At 40.1% G+C, this 18017-nt stretch overlaps 1 protein-coding gene across 2 annotated transcripts in view; it reads right to left on the minus strand.

Moving 5' to 3' along the window:
- Window positions 1-18017, minus strand: part of SEPTIN7 (septin 7) — a 101304-nt gene that overhangs the window by 1494 nt on the left and 81793 nt on the right. The window contains exons 11-13 of one of the 2 annotated variants that reach the window (XM_061585872.1): window positions 14753-14773; window positions 7020-7155; window positions 2661-2800 (exon numbers count right to left, since the gene is read on the minus strand). In XM_061585872.1, the coding sequence (XP_061441856.1) occupies window positions 2661-2800; window positions 7020-7155; window positions 14753-14773 (297 nt within the window). The remainder of the gene's footprint in view (window positions 1-2660; window positions 2801-7019; window positions 7156-14752; window positions 14774-18017) is intronic. The other variant, XM_061585873.1, reaches the window with a different exon arrangement.

Here is an 18017-nt window from a genome sequence, read left to right on the forward strand (position 1 = left end):
TTGTTGTTGTTGTTGTTGTTGTTATTATTATTATTATTATTATTATTGTCTTTATTTATACCCCACCATCCTTCCAAAACTGGAACTCACGGTGGCTTCCAGATAAAAACACATATAATTAAAACATACAGAGTCTAGATTAAAATAAAATTAAACTAATTCCAATATTAAAACCATTCATACTTATAGCTAAAAGAGAATCAAAAAACCAGTTTAAAAATGGAGGAATTAGGCATTAGCAATGCAGTTCCCGTCAAGCCCTATCTTTAGCAGCCGTCAATACCAAAGGCTTGTTGGAATAGAAAGGTCTTTGCTTGACCCTGGAAGGACTGCAAGGAGGGGGTCATTCTTACATCCCTAGGAAGGGAATTCCAAAGCCTAGGGGCTGCCACAGAGAAGGCCCTATCACATGTCCCCACCAGTCGTACTTGAGAGGGCGTGGGTATTGAGAGAAGGGCCTCTCCTGAAGACCTCAGGGCCCGGGCAGTTCCCTTCCTTCTCTCAACTTGCCTGCTCCCCTCCCTTTCCTCCCCCTTTCCCTCACCTTATCCTTTTTCCTTCAGAGTACTTTCCCTCCCTCCTGCTCTGTTTTCTACTGGGGAGCCAATCTTAGCCTGGAAAACTAGTGAACTGAAAAAGGAAGTGGAAAGAAAACACTCCCCTATTCTCTCTGTATTTTTTCCACTTTGAGCAGAGATTGCTTCTTTTCCACTTCCAAAGAGGAGGGGAAAAGGTAACTCAAGGCAAAGAGGGCAGTTAGGGTGAGCGAAATGCAGAGTCTGTCTCAGCACAAACACTCTCTCTTGTGTTGCAACTCTAAGCCCACTTAGAGTGCGGTAAATATACTTCATTTCCAAGTAAACAAGGAATATGCATCCAGTTCCCAAGTTTTGCTGCAATCTGGTGTTTCAAAACCTAGAATTTAAGATGTCCAATATGCTCACGTTTCCTTCTCTAAGCATTTACCATTGTCAAAGCCTCTGAGGAGGGCTTCAGCTGCAAGATGGCCAAGTATCATGTCAGCCTACTTTGCCAAGATAGCTACCTAATTCATATCTCATACACTCCTAATTTATGTGGCTGGCTTGAACAGTGAATGAAAAGGTATGCTTAATACATGCAAAGCAGACCATATAAAGTACTTTTGAGATAGAAGTAATCTCTTACCAACCTCCCTTTTTTTCTTTGCCCCTACAAATGTAACTATCATATTCTTTTCATATCTATCTCCACAGGCATTTTTGGACTATGGTCATGTAACCTGCTATCCTTACATGGGAGGCAAATATGGTTTGTACCAATTTAATTTAACATAAAGTTATTTAATTTAGAAATTTTACTTTAATTATTAAAATTATTAAAAACGGGGACATCCTATTCAAAAGAAAATGAAATTACTATCAATACCTGCTGCTGGTTCAGCAAACATACAGTGCTGTTGTACAAAAATAAATGAGGTGGCCCTTCCCTGAAAGCTTATAAGCTACAACAAAACATAAGGATAGGGAAAAGAAGAAAAAGTCTGGCAGTGAATGGGGGAGAGGCTGTACGTTAGTGGTCGAGTGTATGCTTTGCATACAAAAGATTCCACGTTGAGTTGCTGGGAGCTCTAGGAAGGGCTGAACAACTCGTGCCTGAAACTGTGGCGAGCCACTGAGATAGATGAATCATTGTCTGCCTCAGTATAAGGCAGTTATGATAGTAACTATTATAGTAGAGAGCCAGGTGGCAGTGGAGGAGCAGATTAAGAACTGGTAGGAGTGATCTAGGAAATACTGTTACTGAGTAGGAACTTGCAAGAAATGGCTTTGACAACAGAGAATGGGTGGTACTTCCAGGCATACAGACAGAGCAGAATGGAATGAAACACTGAAATAAGAATAGACAGAAGGGGATTCCCCTTCCCTCGCCTGCAATACAAAAGCTATCACTTGTCAGGCAACATCATCATCAACCCACCTGCTTAACAATTTCTAAAGGCTAGTTCAGACAATGCTGATATGACCAATGTGGTACACTGTCCCCAAAGAGGTGGGCAATGAGTTACAATGTGTCAAATCCTACGTGTACAGACCAAAATCACATGGTTGTTATTTCTCAGATAAAATCTAGGAATTGACCATGTGATTATGGGCTATACAAATAGCGTTATATTCAACTGTTTCCCCTCCACTGATGAAAGGCTATTTGCTGCCCTGGGCTCCTGCTGGGAAGAAGGGTGGGATCTATCTATCTATCTAGATGGCTATTTGACGCAACAGAGGATTCTGTCACTGGAACAAAAACAGATGATTTTCACATATTTACCACCTCCCTTCGACCCCGTTGTTCCCACCAAAACTGCTCCTAAGGTTGGGGGAGCCGTTAGAAACAGCATAGGAGCTGGCGGTGGTAGCTGCAAGAAGGAAGACAAACTTATGAAAATAGCCTCCCTTTCTGTTCCAAAAATGGGAGCCTCTGCTGGATCAAAGAATCTTCTGTCAGCAGTAGATCATCACTGGAATATAACCCACAGGACTATACATGTGCAAGCCATTATTTGGATGTGTTATCCCTGCATGGATGTGCAGGGCAGGGTATCATCCCATGTGATGGGGTAAATCGGTATGTTCTAAAACAAGAACACTTTCGGAAAGAAATACAGTAAGACTCTGAAGTACCTCGAAGAATTCTGTTGTTCCAAAATACGTTGCTGAGCTTCCCAGTTTGCCTTTTCATCCTCAAACTGGCGGCGTTTTTCTTCTAACTCTTTGTGTTGTGCCTCCAAGTTCTTTTTCATTTGCTCATGACGCCGCTGGAGCTAAGAAACAAGAACACAAAATATGATCACCTACTCATCTATGCTCAACAGCTCCATTTGAGAACCAAAAAGAGATACAAGTAATGTGATAAACAGAACAATAAATTAGCAAATTGGGTTGGATCCAAACTAAGTTACTTTCATTTAGTACCCACTGAGCTCAGTGGGATTTATGTAGTGACTAACTTTTCGATTTTAATTTCAGTAGGACCACATGCTAGTGACTTGGGCTGCAATCCAATCCATGCTTGGTGAGGAACAGATTGGGTTTAAAGCTGGTTGTTCAACCTTAGACCACGGTTGTGTATTAGCCCATTTAACTGATAAACTTATTTCAGTTCCTGGTGGTAAGCTTTTCGCTGCCTTTATTGATCTCAAGTCTGCTTTTGATCTGGTTTCAAGAGATCTGTTACGGTTTAAATTACAGATCTGCGGTATGGACAAACGTTTATTGTTTCTTATTACATCTCTACATAATCAGACCTCCAGTCAAGTTAGATGTAGGGAGCAGGGTCAAATTACTAATCCAATTTCTGTTACTAGGGGGGTAAGAGAGGCTTGTATTTTGGGCCCTTTTCTTTTAATTTATTTTTAAATGATTTGCCCCCTTTTCCCCCACAATGTTGACTTTCATGATCCTAAATTGTCTAATGTTAAAATAATTATTGCTTTTGTATGCTGATGATGCGGTATTGTTATCCTTGTCCAGAAATGGGTTAAATTGTTTAGTATCCACTTTTGGCACCTACTGCGCTAATAATAATCTGATTATTAATTACTGTAAATCTAAAGTTTTAGTGTGTTCTAAAGCCCGGAAACAATACAAATAGATTTTAAATGGTAATGTTATTGAGCAAGTTTCTCATATAAAATACTTAGGGATCCAAATGCAAAGTTCTGGGCTTTGGTCTGAACAACGTAGGCAGGCAATTGATTCAGTAAGTTTTAGTCAGCAGCTTATCTTAAGATTCTTTTTTATGCAAGGTGGTCAGTACATTGCCTTTGCTATTCAAACTTATAAAGCAAAGACCCTGGCCCAGCTCACTTATGGTATTCTGATCTAGATCCTGGGTTTTAACTCAAATGAAAAGAGTTCAGTCTGTATTTCTTAGGAAATTACTGGGTCTCCCTCCTTGTGTGGGTAACGCTGCTATTTATTTGGAAGTAGATATTTGTTCAATAGCTTGTAAAGTTTGGACTGATGCCCTTAAATTGTGGTCACACTTACACTTAGCAGCTCATGGTAGTTATCTTTCCTTACTGCTCTTGGACTCCTTCGTGAGTCGTTGGATAAGTGAGATGGAGAAGAAAATCACTAAGATGGGCTTTTCCCCTGCAGTGTTGAGTAATTAAGGGCTTAAGAAGGCCCAGATCTCTGTTGTCCAAAGACTAATAGACCTAGATTTGAGAACTGCTGCTAATAAATCTTGCTCTCCACTACTCTATAATAACTTTAATGATTATGGAATCATTGCAGCTTCATATTTGTATTCACTGACTATTCCAAAGTACAGGAGAGCATTTTCTCTTGCTTGCTTTAATGTGTTGCCATCGGCCCTGTTGAAAGGATGATTTAATAAGATCCCAGTCAGTGAACGGACATGTCTTTGTGGAGCTGGTGTAACAGAATCTGTTGAACATGTTCTACTGTTTTGCAATTTATACATGAATGCAGAAAGAAGCTAATTTTCCCTCTATTAACTGCTTTGCCTGGGAGTATTTCTGCAAATTTGGTATTGATCTGTTTAAGGGATGTGTCGCTTTCTGTTACCAAAAGTTTCGCAAAAGTGATTTTTTTTTATCACAATGCAAATTAGGAAAAAATGCTGCCAGCCTCTCACTAAGGAACTACTTAATTTGTATTCATTTGGTTTGTAATAATTATCAGGAGCTCTGTTTTATATGTATTTTAATTTTTGTGGGTTTTTTATACCAATTTTAACCGTTTGGTCTCTGACCATAATAAATGATTTATTCATCCAGTACACACTAACCCAATGGATCTTACTTCTGAGTAGATGTGTATTGGATTGCAGCCTAAACCATTAATCTCCAGTACATTTAACAAGTGTTTTATGTTAATGTTAAATGGTATTTTGATAAGACCTTACACAAAGCACTGCCTAATCCTCATCTTTCTCCATCATGATCTACTTTGAGCTGTTTCCCTATTTGATACTTTCACCATCTATGCAAGCAGCGTTAAGAACTTTCCTAAATGGATACTGGGTTTAAAGAAATCTGCTGAGCTTGCCAGGAGAAAACTATTTCCAATCATGTGTGCAATATTTTATGTACAATTGTTATACATATCAAGTTGTTGGAATAGGCTGGACTATAATATTCACAGTCAAGCCAATAAAAAAAATGTTAAGGAATTCAGCCTAATTGGATAACTTTTAGCAGTTTGCAAGAAGAGTACCCTAGTGTAAGCCTTGCTCAATAATTTAAAGATACTCTGTATATAAGCAGTATTAAAAACATCTACAAAAGATGATTGATCTCCATAAAAAACATCAGAACATCAGACTATACACATACATTTATGGAAAAAGTTCTTGCAATCTTCAGTCCTTAAGTCAATCACTCAATGAAATCAAAGATAGTATAACCACTTTTTTTTAAAAGCAAAGAATATTACTAAAGATATCAAAGAATTTTAATGTTTGTTAAAAAGAAAGCTTTTAAAAAAACATTATGCTGGTTATTATCAAAATGAAAGCACTTGAATGAAAGCCCACTATCAATATGTATACATTTAATGTAATTTCATACATTTCTTTCCCACCCTTTACACAAATGTCCCACATACTTAAGAATAAGCATACAGTACTTAAAAACCACAGTAAAATTCAGTAAAGTAGTAGTGCATCAAAAGCAGAAGTTATTGAAATCAGTTAAAATACTTGCTGTGGAATGTCTATGCAGGGCACAACTCAAAAGTGAGATCATTCCACAGCTTAGGGGTTACTGCTGAAAAGGCCCTCCCATGCGCTACTGCCTCCTGGATCTCATTTGACAATGGCACCATGAGCAAAGCCTCCCCTGCTGATCTTAATACTCAGGCAGGTCGATTTGGGAGGAGGCACCCCTTCAGATATTAGGCCATAATGCAAAAAAAAATGTTGCAAAGATAATACTGAGGGTTGTGTTTCTCAACGAGCAACTTCTCAGGCCACATGGCAAACCCCATTTGAACAGAAGCATTTCAAATACAGTTGGTAATCAGGTGCAGGAGGAGACTGAAAAAACAACAACAAAAAATCTATCAAGCATGCATTAGTCCTTGGGCATACTTCATAAGTAGGTCTTTGGACCCCAGCACAGTGTTCTCATACGCAAAGTGCAGTAGGGCCTGGCTTTTCGGTGTTCCGCTAATACAGCGGCTTTCAATTAGAGTAAGGCCCCACTCATATGGTGCTTGTTCTGCTTTTATGGCGTTTTTGGGGCGTCGGCCACCATTTTATTGACGGAGTTCCGCTTTTGGGCAGGGGTCTGGAACGTAACCCGCCGTATGAGTGGGGCCCTACTGTACTGCATAGTCTCATCTACATATTGTATACCTGAAATCAAAGCACAGTGATTTGTCCAATACTAACTATCAAACCATGGCTGAACCTTGGGCATAGTACACCACACTATATACTATTCAAGATGGTATTACAACTGATCTTATTTCAGGATGAGTTTTGTTTGAACTCAACTTTAGGTAATCGGGACAATATTATATTCCTGAAAGTTATGGCCAGTTTCTTTTGCCTTCACAAAGGATCTCTATTTGACCCAAAACATCAAGTTAAAAAGGTCTCTTGAAGTGGCAATGACCACACTATTCCCCTTGTTTTGCAGTCCAAAGTCACCATAGCTTAACTATGCCAGCCTGATGAACCTATTCTATTCAAGTCATATCAATGTAAAGATAAAATAAAATACTTGCCATAATGTTAAAATCATGATCAAGAAATCCGCAATGTGAGTAGTCACTGGGAATTGAGTGCATCTCGTTATTGAGCACAAAGAAATAGGGATGTATTGATCATCCAACGTGTATATCCACTTGAGCTCATTTGATTCCCTGGGAATCCACTTACAGCTAATTTTCTACTGGCTGGCATGGTCAGAGTGCTAGATAAATACTGTTCTGTAATATAAATATTTCAGTGTTGGTTTTATGTAGTAGGTGGTATACTTTTAAGCTCTCTGCCACAGCTATATGTACCTCTGCTTCAGAGTCCTTCAGTTTCTGAACTTTTTCTTTGACCTTCATTTCAAAGACTTGCTCCATTTCCATTTCCATCTTCTTCATCTTTGCCACATGTTCTCTCCGTTCTTCTTCCATTTGTGCCAGAGGGCTCCTGCCATAAACCAAACAGATGCTTTGTTGCTGAATTTTTGTTTGCAAATACACACTGAATGAAACGTCAATAGACACACAAAAAGGAAGCAACTTTCTGAAAATGAAGAAGTGCTTAATGAATAAATGATAGTGATCAAATGCTTCCTTGCCACATTCATTTCAAATATTAATGTGAACATCTAGTTTAACAAAGAGCACAGAACTATGTGGCTGGGGTTTCTGTTCCACCTGCAATGGTACAATTTCAAAGAAAAGGCACATTGTGAAGGAGGAAAACATCATACAGAAGTAGTGAGCTTTTAATACCACAGATTTGGTGCACGTGCAATGGACAACCTTGAACAACAATGTATTATGCAGGAATCCAAACATATGTTGAACCAGGGCCATATCTCAACAATTTCTCTTTATGGAGCCCCAAAAATTCTGCTTGGGTATAATACATATAGTATGTATTGCACATACCATATAAAACCTTGTAATTTGTATGCATAGCACACACCTTGTTGCTTAGAGTCACATTTAGAAGCCTACACAGAATGGCAGAAAATTCTCAGAACTGGGAGGGAGCCCAGACTATTCTCTCTTCTTTTGACACTGTTATCACTTTTTACACCTGCTGATACAACACAACCATTGCATGACTTTAATTTGGAACTTCACAAATGTTCTTTTGTAGCTCTTCAATCTTTCTGGAACCACACACTTTGCATCTGGTTGCACATTAAAAAAAAGCTCTTCTATATAGAGTCTGGATAAGGTTATCTTCAGTGAATATAAACCTGGCGAAACAGTGCCTAATACATTCTGCTTATTACAGAGAGTCTGGATACAGCCTTCCTTATCCACGTGTTTATAACTTCTCTACATCAGGAGTTCTCAAACTTACCACCTCCAAGGCCCAACTGAAAATTCCTAAGCCCACCAGTTACAAAATGGCAGTGTAGAGGCAAAGCCACTCACAAAATGGCAGCAGAATTTTGCATAATCAGCTGGCAATTACTGACACTTTGTATTGATATCTAATCTATCTTTGGAAATTGCTATATTCTTTGAGACAATTTCCTTGTGGCATGGAGTTCCATAGAAAAAACAATGAGGGTGGTAAGCATCCAAGGTTAAGCAGGAGAAAAGAGAGGGGGAGGGGGGAGACCCCAAGATGCTGGAAAAAAGGAATTCTTGAAATGAAAATCCAAACAGGTTTTATTAAAAAGAAAGCCCAACTCGTTTCGGCCACTCAGTGACTTGGCCTTCGTCAGGGGCTATGAATAAAATCATACAGTACATCATATTGTGGCATATTAATATCTTACAGCATAAAACCATACAGTGAAACGAGAACAAAATAAATACTTACATGAACAGGTCTAAAAAGTTTATCTTCAACAATTATGTATGCACAAATGTGCATGGAGTTTCTGCACTGATTCTGTGCAACTGAATAATGACCATGGAGCAGTATAAACTGAGAGTGCGAAGCTTATACACTCACTCGAGTTTCTATTAGCAACGAGACCGAGGAATTAAACACAGCTGTGTCTAAGGGATCATCACTGTAGTGTGAGATCTACAAAAGGGGAAGAAACTCTACAGAGATGATCCCTTAGACACAGCTGTGTTTAATTCCTCGGTCTCGTTGCTAATAGAAACTCGAGTGAGTGTATAAGCTTCGCACTCTCAGTTTATACTGCTCCATGGTCATTATTCAGTTGCACAGAATCAGTGCAGAAACTCCATGCACATTTGTGCATACATAATTGTTGAAGATAAACTTTTTAGACCTGTTCATGTAAGTATTTATTTTGTTCTCGTTTCACTGTATGGTTTTATGCTGTAAGATATTAATATGCCACAATATGATGTACTGTATGATTTTATTCATAGCCCCTGACGAAGGCCATTATCCACAATCCCCAGCCAGCAATGGGAGTTGAGGTTCAACAACATCTGGAGGGTCACAGATTCCCGACTCTTGCTGTAAATGGAGAAGACATTTTATTTTATATTTTTCTCTCCTTGCCCCCCTCCCTGCATCCCTTTCAAAGTATTTTTACTCCTCTCCTATCATTTTTCCTCCTATTCTCTTTTCACACCTAAGAAATTTTGTGGGGAGGAACAGGGTAGAAAGTTTTTCATCCCTCATTCTTGCTCATTTGATGTTCACTTATTCCTACTATAAGAGTTTTCCTCTTCTCCCTTCCGCAATAGTCTTAATTTATTATTATAATTTTTTTTAACCATTTACCTCTTCTTCTAATTTCCTTCAGTGCATTCTCTGGACCCTTCCCCTAAGAGAAGGGAGACTCTCTCTCCCACCCACCCTAACTTTTTCTTCTCCTGGCCACCAGTTCCACTTTCTCTACCTTCTCCTGCATTGGCATCAGCACACACACCAGCTGTCAAGTTCCTAATGCTAGGTTGTTCTTCTGAGGTAGAAGCAGTAGCTGTTGCTTTCAAGTTGGCCAGGAGAGGCTTTCTGCCTAGGAAGGATTGGGGTGTAGGGAATAAGTGAGTGTATGTGTGCAGGTGCTTTTCCTTTCCCTCAATCTGACCATCCCTGTTTTTCCTGCTCCTTTCCAGCCACTCTGTTTGTTTGTTTGTTTATCTATTTATTATACTTGTATACAGCCCCATAGCCGAAGCTCTCTGGGCGGTTTACAGTAACTAAAAACAAATACAATTTAAAATACATCTTTTAAAAAACAATTTAAAACACAATTTAAAAATTTAAAACAATATAAAACACATGCTAAAATGCCTGGGAGAAGAGGAAAGTCTTGACCTGGTGCCGAAAAGATAACAGTGTTGGCACCAGGCGCACCTCATCAAGGAAATCATTCCATAATTTGGGGGCCACCACTGAGAAGGCCCTCTCCCTTGTTGCCATTCTCCAAGCTTCCCTCGGAGTAGGCACCCGGAGGAGGGCCTTTGATCTTGAACATAGTGTACGGGTGGGTTTATATCGGGAGAGGCGTTCCATCAGATATTGTGGTTCCAAGCCATGTAAGGCTTTATAGGTCAAAACCAGCACCTTGAATCAAGCTCGGAAATATAAAGGCAGCCAGAATCGGTTTTATATGTTCGGACCGTCTGGTCCCTGTTACCAATCTGGCTGCTGCATTCTGCACAAACTGCAGTTTCCGAGCCGTCTTCAAAGGCAGCCCCACGTAGAGTGCATTGCAGTAATCTAATTTAGAGGTTACCAGAGCATGGACAACTGCAGCCAGGTTATCCCTGTCCAGATAGGGACGTAGTAGGGCCACCAACCAAAGTTGGTAGAAGGCACTCTGTGCCACTGAGGCTACCTGAGCCTCAAGTGACAGAGATGATTCAAGGAGAACCCCCAAGCTACGAACCTGCTCCTTCAGGGGGAGTGCAACCCCATCCAGGACAGGTTGAACATCCACCATCCGGTCAGAAGAACCACCCACTAGCAGCATCTCAGTGTTGTCTGGATTGAGCCTCAGTTTATTAGCCCTCATCCAGTCCATTGTCGCAGCCAGGCACCGGTTCAGCACATTGACAGCCTCACCTGAAGAAGATGAAAAGGAGAAATAGAGCTGCGTGTCATCAGCATACTGATGGCAACGCACTCCAAAGCTCCGGATGACCACACCCAACGGTTTCATGTAGATGTTGAACAGCATGGGGGACAGAACTGACCCCTGTGGAACCCTATACTGGAGAATCCAGGGTGCCGAGCAATGCTCCCCAAGCACCACCTTCTGGAGGCGACCTGCCAAGTAGGAGCGGAACCACTGCAATGCGGTACCTCCCACTCCCAACTCAGCCAGTCTCCCCAGAAGGATACCATGGTCGATGGTATCGAAAGCCACTGAGAGATCAAGGAGGATCAACAGAGTCACACTCCCCCTGTCTTTCTCCCAACAAAGGTCATCATACAGGGCGACCAAGGCTGTTTCTGTGCCAAAACCAGGCCTGAAACCCGACTGAAATGGATCCAGATAATCGGTCTCATCCAAGAGTGTCTGGAGCTGGTCTGCCACCACTCTTTCAAGGACCTTGCCCAGGAATGGAACATTTGCTACCGGCCTATAGTTATTAAGATTTTCTGGGTCCAGGGAGGGTCTCTTCAGGAGTGATCGCACTACTACCTCTTTCAGGCAGCCAGGGACCACTCCCTCTCGCAGAGAGGCATTAATCACTTCCCTGGCCCAGCCGGCTGTTCCATCCCTGCTAGCTTCTATTAGCCAAGAAGGGCAAGGATCCAACACAGAAGTGGTTGCACGAACCTGTCCAAGCACCTTGTCAACGTCCTCAGTTGTCTGTTTATTCTCTTTCCTTCCCCATTTCAACCTTCCAGGCTACAGCCTCACTGTCTAACTGCTGCTTCCATACATGCCTATGCATGTTACATGCGGGGAGCTGGTGCTGGCAGTGGCACAGTTGGGGCAAGCCAGGTGGGCGAGTGAGGTGGTACTGGGCAGACTACAATGCTTGAGACCTCCTGGTGGTCACAGGCCTGCAGCTTGCAAAAACACGGTTTTACAATACTAAACAATAACATCCACACATGGTATCAACTCACACCAGACTATAGCTGTGTGTGCTACAATAAGCAGCAAACACCTATATACAGAGCAGAAGCCTCAAGAAAGTGAGCAAAGCCACAGGTTACAGATCATATCACACATAATATATCTTATATGATGAAGAAATTACACATATAGAAGAAAAACACATACCCATTTTGGAGACGAGGTCTACGCAAAGCCCACCCTACAAACCCTAAGCATTGCCAGCCAGCCCTCTTCACTGGCCAAGCCCTATCTTGCCCACTTGTTTTCCCAAATTAGTGCTGCAGCACAGTTCCTGATCAATTTGGTAGGGATCTGTTGGCCTTCCCACATGTCCTTCTACATTAGTCAAATAGGAGATGAGTTGCCTCTGTTTCTTTCCACCCCCATGCCTTTTAAAAGGATTTTTGCATTGCCCCTTTTACACCAAGTTCAATGGGGCTTACTCCATCCTGAGTAAATGGGCATTGGACTGCAGCCTTAAAGGATTTAGTGGCAACCAACAGATCTAGTTACATATTTGAACAACATTTTTATTTTATAATTTTCCTTGGAGTGTTATTTTATCTTAAAGGTTCTGTCTTAAACCCTATTTAGGAATCTGTTAATGGGAAGATCTTTTAGAGTTTAAGGGAATGTTAGTCCATCACAGACCCTTGAAAAATATCCTTTTTGCTCATTTGTTTTTTTTCAGTTGCAGGACAATGTAACTCACCCACAACAAATATAGAAAATTACGTTTTAATAAGTAAATAATGTAAACCTTTTTTTTAAAGATCTAACCATATTTTAAACCTATTTTTTTAAAACCTAAGCATATACATAACACTAGAATTGCTGAATAACTGAACTATTTTCATTAACTACCATTTTTTAGCTTGGCTGGAATGCTTACTTGAACTGTGATAATGCCACTTACTTGCCTGGATGGAGGATGAAGAGTGGTGTAGAAACCTTTGACTTTTGTATGGCTGGAAGGCGTTACATCCATCACCACACCCACTTTTTGCTTCTGGTCCCACCCACTATTCACATGGAGCCCCTGGAAGGTTACTCAAGAGGGAACGTAGCTCTCAGGCTGGAAAAAGTTCCCCACCCTGATCTGAAACTGCTAGCTATTTCTTTGGCTGCAGGCTCCTAGCAAAATAAAGTCATCTACAAAGTACTTTGAAAGGGTTTCCAAGCACCTCATTTCATTGTGGAAGCTTTACAAGATTTAGGTTCAAGGTGCATCTGCTCCTAGAAATGTAGGCTGAGAAAAGCAGCACACTGCATGTGTGTGTGTGTGTGTGTGTGCGCGTGCACACGTGATTGGGTAGAAGTACACTCAAGCCCTCTAGGACCCCCTCGGATCTCTAATCACATGTTTAATAAACAGATCTGTGCTATTTAACTGACCCATATTCAGTCACAAGTATTTAATTTCTTGTTCTTGCTAATCAATCCATATTACATACAGGTTCTGAACACCAGGATCTATTCTAGGTTACAATATGAACATGCCACAATCTCATCACACCTATACTACTGGAGAAGGGGGAAAGGGGTGAGGTGTCCAACAAGACAAGTGCACTAAATACATATGTTTATTGTTACTTGCTGGGACATTCATTCAACATAAATTGGTGGGGGGTGTTGTGTAAGTGAACAAGTAACAGCCAACCAAGTCAAACATAACCTTCGTTCAACCACCTAGAATTATATTAAATAGATTGACATTTCTTAACAATTTCTCTTCAAATTATAATTACAGTGGAACCTCAGACAGTATGATTCCATGTGACTATTCCAAAAATGGCCCAGGCATGAGGGTAAGGATTTATCTAAGGATTAAGGAGAACAAAATATTGAAGTTGCTGCCCTAGGCTCCTGCTGGGCAGGATAGATAAATAAATAAATAAATAAGTTCTGATTAAAACTGGCCTTTTTGCAAAGACTGTGTGCACATGGGTAGAGGGGGGAGAGAAAGAAACGGGAGCAATACCGAGTGTAGTTTATTTTTAATAAAGCTACTATAGTTAACTGTTTTAAATAAAGAAACAAGACCTCTTCACGGATTATTGTCTGCTCTCTTGTATGCTTACATATTTGTCCAAATACACACTATATATAGATGTTTCCAGTGCATGTAACCATGTGAAATCACACCAGTTCAAAAATTAGAGCAAACCTCAGGACTGCTCAGAATTCTTCAAAATAGAACCTTCCTTTTATAAGATAGTAACAAGTATTGCTGAACTTAATTTAATACTTAAACATTGTATCAATACTGGAATGTTTACTAAAGCTAGTGCTATTCAACAGACACACAATGCCTATTTGAGTGTTATGTCTCAGAGAGGACTCCTGACCTGGCTGAGAAACTCTGGCCTTTTGATGCTACAGAAGGTACAAATGAATGAGGCTGTACCATCTCTCAGACCACCCAATTTGTGCCCCAGAAGAAGACAGGTTAACGTCAGACAGGCAGGGAGATACCATGCTCAAATAAAATGCAGTACCACCCAATCTGTTCACTACTTCTTCCCCAATGTGAGGGGGATGGGTGCATATGCCAGCTGACATTCATGCCAGTTTGACTATTCTCTCTGGAACACAACACCTGAAAAGAATGAAATCTGAGCATCTGGCAAGCCATTGACATGATATCTACAATTTAGCCTTCTTTACCAGCACTATGAATAGATAATCCCAGTACTTTCAAATGCTCTGGTAAACACCTGCAACTTTAGAGGTAAGAAATGTAGTTGATAACTTCTTGAGGTGCATCTCATACACAATCAGTGTACCTCTAAGTACTGAGAAGGTGAGGAGTGGATTTCGTATCTGTTTAACAACCTAAATGGTCTTCTGCTGTCTTTGTGAATAAAAGTGCCCTCAACAGTTGTCACTAACAATATTTAACTTTGTTAGGGAAGTTTTTAAATAAAACATTAATGCAAAATAAATGCAATAGCTGAAAATAAAAGTTTTTAAAATTACATTTAACATTAAAAGCTTTACTATTTGTTTTAAGCCTTGTCTTAAGTTTTTTGAAAAATTTAAATGACCACTTACATGCCTTCAACTGTGTCAAATCTAAAAAACAAAAAATACAGAAGCTTAGCATGCTTAAATAAAACCACAAAAATAAAAAACAATAATTAAAAAAGCAAATTCATTATGGATTTGAAGCTACTTTGGTTTGTATGCACTTGAGAAGCAAGATTTTCACTGTAAAGTGACAGATTGTTAGCTAAAGCTAGTTAAGGTCCCCACCCCCCAAAAAAATTCTGTTAGTTCAAGTGCTCTACTCAGTTAATGCAGACCTGAGGTGCAAAGCTTTGAAGAACAATTTATCTGTACTGGTATGCAAAGAGTAACACATGCTCTTTAAACAGAAACGTAAATATTGTAGTGACATCTATTTACATTTTTGACATGAACACCAACTCATAACTGTCTCTAGGCCAGTCTTTCCCAACTAGTGGGCCACCAGGTGTTGTTGGACCACAACTCCCATCAGCCTCAGCCAGCATTGCCAATGGTCAGGAAAGATGGGAATTGTGGTCCAACAACATCTGGTGGCCCACTAGTTGGGAAAGGCTGCTCTAGGCCTATGCTGCTAGTATGTATATTCAAAATAAAAGTGATAATACAGAAGCACTGTTTAACTTGTCAGCAGAGGTCTCAAGAGACTTTTACTATAATTAAGATCAGATGATAAAATGGCTACTATTAGAGTCATTGTCCCCCCACCCCATATTTCAAAGATCCTTCCAACTTTATAAACCACTGAAACTATTTCCAATATGACTTTAAAAGTCCTACTATCATAGCTACTCTGGAAATTTCTGAATTAAAGGAAAATATCTTGAGTTTTCCCAAGAAATAGCACTGGAACAAGTTAGAAGCCATCTAAACCATTTAAGCCCATCAAAATGCAGTCCAGATATGTATGACAAATATCTTAATAAATGAGGTGTGTGTATGAGCTTTGGGGCTACATATACAGCCCCTTCACACAAACAAGTGAACAAACCATGAAGTCTTCAGTTAAATATAATTTCCTGTTTTGTTCAAACTAGGAAACTATGATTAATGGCTTCTATAATAGCCAGGATATGAAGCCATGATTTGAAGTTGGCTTTATATCCTGGCTTGTATTGAAGCAATTAACCATGGTTTCCTGGTTTAGATGAAATGGAAAACAACAGTTAACAGAACCTCTCCGTTTGTTCATTCGCTCATGCAAAGGATCAAGCAAAAGAGCTGTGTGTGCAGTCACAATGTTTGTTCATATCTTGGCTTAAAATGCAGAGGGATGACTGTTGGAAACAAGACCACATGATGTCCCTTCATAGATTTGGTTTTCTACTACAAATGCTAGTTCCAAAAAATGCTACTCACTGCACATAATCTGAACTAACAGTGCCTAGCAGAAGAATCCTATTTTCTGCCCATAACCGCTGTATATGTAGACTGTCACAGGCAGCTGCCCTTGTACTGATGCCTTTACAGCTAGATACTTCACTGCTCTTATACAAAACCACGTGTGTACAAGAAGGGGTTGTCAAGTTACATGACATTCTAACCCTGACCCCAGGATCAGGACTATCCCTTGCACTGGCACGACACTGACTAAAGAAACGTCAAGTGCATTTTAAGAACTTATCACACTATATTCCATATGCTCAAGAGGGCTTGCTGCTGCTCTCTAAATCTCAGTAGTTTATTCCAAGTCCTGAAAGAGCTATGAAAAAAACTCCATCCCCCATCTGTTACTTCAGAAGATAGCTGCTATCCTCCACATTATGTACAAGGACAGTATTTAGGATCATAAGATACAAAAACAACCACAGCCAGCTTGCTAGCATCATTGTATCAGAATATGATTCCATCTCTAGTAGCCCAGAATCATCTGAGGCTGCAGCAAAAGCCAAGCCAATGAAAGCTTGAAAATCCTGTCTAACATCCCCTACAGTTGCTAGAAGAGTTTGGGGTGGGGTGGAGGAGAGATTAAATGAGGAATGACCTGTAAAATTGCTGCATTTTGTTGAACTTCAATATTAGTTATGCCAAGTTGCTGAGTACAGGACACTGATTACACTGCATCACTAAGTGATCATCTTAACTTTAATACCTCAAATTCGCTCTTTGATACTTAATTTTATTTAAATAATATTTATAGTCTGCCTTATCAGCAGAACTCAAGGCAACTTATGCACAAATAAAAATACAACCATTATAAAATAAAATACAAAACAAAACTTCCAAAATAACCACATTAGAAAGAGAAATTAGAAAGAGAAATTAGAAATAGAAAGAGAAAGAGAGGGTGGTTCATGACAGATGCTGCTGGAGGTCGCTGATTCATAGAGTCGCCATAAGTTGTAGTCAACTTGAAGGCACATAACAACAACAACAGAAACAGCAATAAGGACATCCATCCCAGAAATAAACCACAATTTTTAACAAATTCATCAGCCAAAGGAGAGAATGCGATATTACTCATGAGTAAGCCACTGACAAGAAGTGGTTTTCAAGGAGTTTCTGAAAACCTGAAGTGTGATAATGTCATGGTGGCCAGCCTCTTCATGGAGCCACCATAGAGAAAACCCTCCTTCTTGCCTGCCAACTTCGATTTTGGTGGCATGCAAAAGGTCTTCTGTTGTCAACCTTCATGTGCAGGCATGTTGGTATGGGTGTAGGCAGTATAACTAGACCCAAGATTTTAAAGATAAAAACCAGCACTTTAAATTGGCATTGGAAATGTACCAGCAACCAGGGCAATTGGTACAGTAATGGTATCACATGATTTGACAGCATTGCCCTCAACAGAATATGGCTGTCTGGCTTGTTCCACTTCTTTTTGAAATTAAAAGCACAAGTCCAGTCTACTGACATTAGCATGGCAGATGGCTAAATAATGCAATGGTATTGCTTTGTGACATCATTACCAGGACATAATTGTCTGAAGCTCAATGTATCCAACCATCGTTCCCCTTGAAACACTTTGAACTTTTTTTTTTAGGAACATAGGAAGTTGCCTTATACTGTCAGACCATTGGTCCATCTAGCCCAGTACTGTCTACACTGACTGGGAGTATCTCTTCAGGATGCCAGACAGGGTCCTCTCCCAGTCCTATCTGGAGATGCTAGGTATTGAACCGGAGACTTTCTGCATGTAAAGGAGATGTTCTACCAATGAACTACAAAATGTTGAGGGACTATTTTGTTACAGTTATTTCATACTGCAAGCTCAGTCTGATAAATGGAAAGAAACAACAAAATTAGAAGTTTCTGAACCATCTTTAAAGACAGTTCCGTGTAGAGTGCATTC

Source organism: Rhineura floridana, chromosome 10 (assembly GCF_030035675.1).
Source record: "Rhineura floridana isolate rRhiFlo1 chromosome 10, rRhiFlo1.hap2, whole genome shotgun sequence".
Classification (NCBI taxonomy): Eukaryota; Metazoa; Chordata; class Lepidosauria; order Squamata; family Rhineuridae; genus Rhineura; species Rhineura floridana.